This window comes from Cynara cardunculus (genome assembly GCF_001531365.2).
Source record: "Cynara cardunculus var. scolymus isolate 2C chromosome LG 17, CcrdV1, whole genome shotgun sequence".
Lineage (NCBI taxonomy): Eukaryota > Viridiplantae > Streptophyta > Magnoliopsida > Asterales > Asteraceae > Cynara > Cynara cardunculus.
Window position 1 is genome coordinate 2,285,446 of NC_037544.1, and position 7,388 is coordinate 2,292,833.

The 7,388-nt window shown below is 34.8% G+C and overlaps 1 protein-coding gene across 1 annotated transcript; it reads left to right on the top strand.

The window, feature by feature from the left end:
• The first annotated feature begins 922 nt into the window (after positions 1–922).
• Positions 923–6,448, top strand: LOC112500791 (homogentisate 1,2-dioxygenase). Its single transcript, XM_025104372.1, has 9 exons — positions 923–1,153; positions 1,813–2,043; positions 2,555–2,634; positions 2,998–3,165; positions 3,299–3,474; positions 4,883–4,952; positions 5,058–5,212; positions 5,443–5,526; positions 5,931–6,448. Exons 1-9 carry the CDS (start codon positions 957–959, stop codon positions 6,132–6,134), a joined length of 1,365 nt encoding a protein of 454 aa, XP_024960140.1. The 5' UTR covers positions 923–956; the 3' UTR covers positions 6,135–6,448.
• Positions 6,449–7,388: the final 940 nt, after the last annotated feature.

A 7,388-nucleotide genomic window follows, 5' to 3' on the forward strand; every position in this document is an offset into this window, starting at 1 on the left:
TATAAAGAAAACGACATATTGAATATTAAAAAAAATAAGTTTTATTTTAATATTATCTATTTTTATATTATCTTATAAACCAAATTTATCAAAAATTTTAAAAACAATTTTTAATGTACAAAGTATTATACATTTATATACAAGTTCTAAAAATTCTTAAAAACAACTCATAATGCATTAAGTACTACTGCTTTATACATTCAGTCTTAAAATTTATAATTAAAATACCATATAGTACAAGTTACCAATACACATTAGTATCTTTTCTTTTCATGTTCACAAAATATTTTTGACACATTTCACTAATGTCTTCACCCTCTCATACCTTTATGTTATCTCCCCACCCTCCAAGGTAATATTCAAACTGATATTCACCATGAGTTATTAAAATTTCTTCCATTCATCTTCTATTCAATTGCTCTAGAACTTTCGGTCTTGCTCTCGATCTCTTGATTCTTTGCTCTTGATGTAAATCGAACACATTTGTGGAGTCATTTAAATATGTTAGATTTTAAATATATTGGATTTTAAACTGTCATACAATTTTTTTATCGTTAGACTGTAATTGGAACCATAAATCTTATTTATTCAATTGTATTAACATGTATAAACCAAATGTAACTTACATTATCGTTAAATCTTCTCTAATAAAACCAGTTAAATTTCAAAATCGTTAAAATTTACGGCTCAATTGTATTACACGGATACACAAGTGGTATCGATAAAATAGAAATCTATTTAATTTTGTTTAGATAGAACTCGTCACAATGACACATTTATAACGTAAGATATATAACGTAATCTACTTTACTTTGATTAAACGTTGAAGCGTTTGATAGCGATAACCCCTCTAAATTCTGAGTTTATCTGCATCGTCTCTCCCAACGTGGCACCTTTCCTTCATCTATAATTGACTGCTATTTTCTTCCCTCTTTTCACTTTTTACTTGATTCACAATGACTCCCAAAGCTTCCGACTTCCCTTCTGAAGATTCCGACTATCAATCCGGCTTCGGAAACCACTTCTCATCGGAGGCCATAGCCGGAGCTCTCCCTCACCGTCAAAATAGTCCACTTGTTTGTCCCCTTGGTCTCTATGCTGAACAGATCTCCGGCACCTCCTTCACCGCGCCTCGCAAGCTCAATCACCGAAGGTCCAAAACACACTCATACTCTACGCCATCATTTTATTTTTGTATATGTAATTTCTTACTAAAATTCGAAGACGTTTACGCAAATTACGCATCGGTTTTTTTTCCTTCAACTTCTACTGTTTTCTTGTTCTTTTGAAGTTAATGTTAATAATAATAGATACTGATGTAGTTAATGGTTGAACATGAAGTTGCCATTTCATCGTTTGCAATGTTTAGGTACTGCATATGCAGATTAGAGTGGGGAAACTCTTTGTTCCGTAATTGCTTTGTTGCTCAGGAAATCTAATCTGGAGAGGCGATCAACGATGTTAGTCGATAGAATAATTTGATTCATTAGGTTTGATAACTGTAGTTCATTGATAATTTATGTTTGAACAGTCTCATTAAATGCTATTTGTTTGAATTCTGTTTCGATTTAAGTTGTATCATGCTGCGTTACAGGTATACCTTTTACAAATTGATCGATTCTCGTTTTGCATCGGATTCATATACAATTATACACATCAATTGCGGCTATTTTTTACATCTGGCTGTAATTTGCTTCATTTAAGTTTTAGTACCATAAGGTTTTGATTTGTGATTTGAGTAACTGACAGCTTAAGTAGTTCATATTTCGATTATTAAGTTGTGTCTATGTTTTTTTTTTCTGTTTGCAACAGTTGGCTGTATAGGATCAAGCCTTCTGTTACTCACGAACCATTTAAACCAAAAGTGCCCAAACATGACAAGCTGGTGAGTGAATTCAGCCAGGTCAACAGTTCTATTAACCCCACTCAAATTCGATGGAAACCTGTTGATATTCCAGACGAACCAACAGACTTTGTTGATGGGCTATACTCTGTATGTGGGGCTGGCAGTTCATTCCTTCGACATGGTTTTGCCATTCACATGTAATATATTCTTGAATCTTACTCTACTGTTCTAATAGTGTTATGTTTACTGTAATATGATTAGTGAAAGGAACTATATGATGGGGCAACGTCTATGTCTTGTTGATAGGACTTCCATGTTCAAAATTCTAGAATATAACATTTCACTAGAAGTTGTACACTGTAAATTCATCTTGCCAATATAATTGGTCAGTTGAAAATTTGCAAATGCACATTGAGTACGCTCTTCTGGAGAATGTATATTAGAGTAAAACCTTTTGCAAAATCAAGATAAAGAAAGGCTTTATGCAAAACCAATCACGAAAAGTTGTATAGAACAGAAATTTTGTGACAACTTGTTCTTTGCACCAGCATCAACTTGGGGTAGTGTGAATGTTTGTGGGGTGAAGACATGTGTAGCTCTTTGGGGAAAATTAAAAGATCCCCCCCCCTGCGGGCGGCATGCACGGGGGCTTATTGAAGCTTGAGCTGAAGCAGAATTACGTTAAGAATGTCCTTCATGATCATGTAGGTACACTGCAAACAAATCAATGGAGAATTGCGCTTTCTGCAATGCGGATGGCGACTTCTTGATAGTTCCTCAAAAAGGAAGTAAGTGGTAACTGAGCTTAATTATAAATTTGTGGTTATCCTCTCGTCAGACCTCCAAAAGCTTTCAGCATTGAACTTTTGACTATATTTTTCAGCTTTATTGTTATCAGAAACAAAGCCTTGGGCTGTTTAATGGATTTCTGAAAGGTGGTATGTTTGTGTTAAATACATTTCACAAATCCTTGGGCTGTTTAATGGATTTCTGATCCGTTGCTGTGTTTTCAATAATCTTTCTTCCCTTCATGACGCTTATAGGAATTATCAACAATTTTTTTGTAAAATATTCATAACCTGGGTCTGTAATGATGGCAGGCGTATTATGATATCAGAGACACATTTTTATTCCTTACATTGTCTGTGCAGGGCTGTGGATCACTACTGAGTGTGGAAAATCACAAGTGTCTCCTGGTGAAGTAGTCGTCCTCCCTCAAGGATTCCGCTTTGCCATAGACCTTCCTGATGGCCCTTCACGTGGTTATGTTGCTGAGGTTTTTGGTACTCATTTCCAACTGCCTGATCTTGGGCCGATAGGTACCTACTAATCATTTGTGGTTTGTTTATTTCTATTTATATATCTGGGATGATGCTAATATTTTTGTGCCCTTATATTATAAGTATTTAACTGAGCTATTCATGTGGTTTTTTAAATTTGTCTTCCTTTCAGGTGCAAATGGTCTTGCTTCTCCAAGGGACTTTCTTGTTCCCAAAGCTTCATTCGAACAGGAATCTCGTCCAGGTTACACAATCATACAGAAGTTTGGTGGCGAACTTTTTACCGCAAAACAAGATTTCTCACCTTTCAATGTGGTTGCCTGGCACGGCAACTATGTCCCCTACAAGGTACAAATTTATTCTTTAGGAGCTTCTTATAGAGAAGTGATGCATTCTAGAAAACCCTTGGCAGGTACATCAACCATCCAAGTAATAAAGTGAATAGGTCGATTAACATCTCATGAGCATTGCAGTGTAATCTTAAGGACCATAGTATAATACCATTCAAGTAATTTGATCAAGCTCAATGTTAATTGAGAAATAGTTTTTAGACAAGGGAATTAAGTAATTAATAGATTAAGCTGAAACTACTGAATTTAAGTGTAGATAAATAAAGTAATGTATAGTTGGATGCAAATTTATACTTGTTTTGATTTCCCTGTAGCTTGATTATTTATGAGAACTGATGAGCAACTTAATACGATATCGATTACTTGTTCATACAGTTCCCTTTTATTCAACTTTTCTACTATTTAGGTATAATTGCCTGTGTTGAAGCTCCTTAGGTCTCACATATCCTTAAACCTAGTGATCAACGCTTAGCAATTGGGATTAATTACTCAACGGTTTCATATAATTGTAAGCTTATGATTCAGAAATGAAAACAAGGGTTCACAACATTTTGAGAGTGCTGGAACTTGCCCAGGCTCACACCAAAATCAGGTTACAAATCAGATGCTCCTCTCAACCTCCAACTATTTAACAGACTTCTCACTGCTATTTCCCCCTTTTACCCCTATGCAACAGATTACTCACAATACCTATATTGCCCCTGCACATCTTAACTCCTGCTAGTGCATCTTTATTTAGAAACTACTACCATAACTACCCTATACTCCTACCATTCTTATCTAATAGCAGCTTCCAGGGTATAATGCCTAGGTAAACTTTTTAAGATAATTTGATGTAAGATGTTTTTAAGCTTAATGGAACACATAAAAAGGTAAGCGTCCTCACTGCTTTATCATAGACCGACCGCATAAAGCTCCCAAGCTGTTCTTCATCTAAGCAGTCTTATCTGATTTATGGCAAGTCATTGGACATATATACGTATTATTAATTTGAAAACATCATGAAACAAAACCCATCAAAGGTCCTCGAAATCAGGTTGACCTACACATATTAACTTACAAATCAAAGATAGAAACACATAAATAACATTTTATATAATTATTAGAGTGTAGGTCAAACAACACACAATAAAAGATGTAACCCCCATCTTCCTCTAATTCTATAAATATTTACTCCACCAAGATATAAGTTCAGAAAAATGTCACCATATTGAATCATAGTCTATAAAAAATAAAACTCAGCTCAAATTGATAACACCTCCTCATGTCAAGTATTCAATTGGTTCGACTTGTTGCTAGTTTGTATAGAATGCATCAATAAGTGAACTTTGTCGAAATATTTCTCTGTCAAAACTGCATTAGTATTTCCTATTTTGATGTGACGGTGACATATTCATTGCTTGCAGTATGATCTAAGCAAGTTCTGCCCTTACAATACAGTTTTGGTTGACCACAGTGATCCATCAATAAATACTGGTGGGTATAATCTTCAGTTGTATTTTTATAAAAATAAGTAAAATAGCGACAATTTTTGTTCATTTAAACTGTCTCAGCGTTAGTCCTTTTGCAATCCCAATGCAGTTCTGACTGCACCAACTGATAAACCTGGCGTTGCTTTGCTTGATTTCGTCATATTCCCTCCACGGTGGTTGGTGGCTGAACATACTTTTAGACCCCCTTACTACCACCGCAATTGCATGAGCGAATTTATGGGTCTTATTCATGGAGGATATGAGGTAGTGTTCCATAAACTCATGACTTACGTTATTTTTGTTTCGTGCCCCATTTATTGCGAAAGAAAATGACCTCCCCTTTCGGCTTTTAGAAATCAACTACAATCAAAATTTGTCTTATGAGTTGTCCGTGGAACGAACAGAACAAAAGTTTGGAAGAAAAGGGGAGGCTTTTGTTTATCTTTACAGCTGTACATAGAACACGATAGTAACTACAGAAATGGCATTTTCAGGCAAAAGCTGATGGATTTCTCCCTGGTGGTGCAAGCCTTCACAGTTGCATGACTCCTCATGGTCCTGACACGAAGACATACGAGGTAAAGCTCCTCCATTCTCGAGTTATGTTCTTCGTCATAAAAATACTGGTTGGTTGCATAAAGTGGTTGATTAAATACCCACACTCTTACACTTATGTATTTTCGTCAAATTTAATATAATCAACTAAAATTAATGGTTAATTTTGGACAACAAGATGGAAGGACAATTTGATGGAAAAAAAATACTGAAAATCCCAAACCATTTCTAATGATATATATGTTAAAGCATTTCAAATATAATCAAACAAAAATGGTGCAATTGACATGATTACAAAGCATGTAAGTACGTGATTTCTAAATCTTCTCAAAATACGGTTCTCATATAAACATGCCCCTTGGGTACTAATAGTTTCTTCTTTTAAATGCCCTCAAATTGCTTATCGACCTACCTCCCATGGCTACAGGCGACAATTGCCCGTGGCAATGATGCTGGACCACATAGAATAACAGACACCATGGCGTTCATGTTCGAGTCATGCCTAATGCCACGAATCTGCCCGTGGGCTCTTGAGTCTCCGTCTGTGGATCATGATTATTACCAGTGCTGGATTGGACTGAAATCACATTTCATCAACAACCCAAATGGGAATTCGGAAACTGAACCATAGAGTTGTTTATCCATCCGAGTTTACATGATCATATAAACCGGGAATAATGTTTTCCCAAATGAAGTAGATTTACCGGTAAATATCTTCTGCTTGTAGATGAAGCTTGTGTACATAGTCATGAAGGGATAAAGTATAGCAGTTAAATTTCATAAATATTTTGAGAATCGAGAAATGTATTCATGATGAATGTAGGTGAATATTCATTATGAATATTTGGTTCTCAAAATATTTGAGGTTCTTAAATGAACCTGTCCTTGGTAGATAAATAACGATGAAGTAGACATAAATAAAACGTCTAAACTTAAATGTGCCTACTTTATTCTAGTTGATGGTGCGAGAAGTAGGGGTGATAATTTTGTATGAAATCAAACCAACCAACATGTGTACCAACAGTACCAATTAAATTGGTATCGATCATTGTCGGTTGGTAATACTGTATCAAGTATGCAAACTTGATTGGTACACGGTATTAAAAGTTGCATACCACGATATTACCATGGTACCGAGTTATTTATTTCTTATTTGTTTTGTGCATTTTTATGTATTTGATATAAACGTTGCAACTTTAATTATTTTATTTAAACATTTGAATATTTGCAAGTTTTATTCATTGCAATTAAAACCCGTTAAACAATCACTTGTGTTACCTGGAAACTCAAAATTTCACTTAAATTTTGAATAAAATTGACAAGTTTTCATATGTAACGTGAAGTTGGTATAAAACTGGTACTAACATGTACCAACAGAAAAAAGTTGGTACCAATTAAGTCAGCATCAAGTCAAGTTGGTTGGTATACGGTGTAGGATTTTGCATATCAATTATAATTGGTTGGTACATTGTATTGAATTTTTTTTTGGGTACCGTACCAAATCCACCCTTAATAAGAAGTGTGAATGCATCAGCCAAAAGACGATCTAAGTAACAAGGATCATTCCTATTACGAATCCTGGTTATAAGCCCAACCAAAAACCGGTCTTGGACAAGTCCCAAATCGGTCCAAGTCTGAGATTTTTCTTTTGTAACCGTATCCGACTAAAAACACCCAACCTGTTTTTCATGTACAAAGTTTGTCCCAGTCTCCGGCTAGACCCAAATTGGTTCCATTTTTTCCCCCAAAAATCAACTTTTAACATATAAAAAGAATCTTATTTTTAGTCAATATTTTATTGAAATATATTTTAAAATCTTTAATTGGATCATTCAAATACACTTTAAATATTTTTTAAATCATTTTTATACGTGTTTTTATAGTT

Excerpts from the sequence above, each read along its gene's own strand:
- LOC112500791 (XM_025104372.1), top strand. The coding sequence starts at position 957 with ATGACTCCCAAAGCTTCCGACTTCCCTTCTGAAGATTCCGACTATCAA. Across the intron at positions 2,635-2,997 it reads GATAGTTCCTCAAAAAGGAA|GGCTGTGGATCACTACTGAG; the intron begins GTAAGTGGTAAC and ends TTGTCTGTGCAG. Across the intron at positions 3,475-4,882 it reads GCAACTATGTCCCCTACAAG|TATGATCTAAGCAAGTTCTG; the intron begins GTACAAATTTAT and ends CATTGCTTGCAG.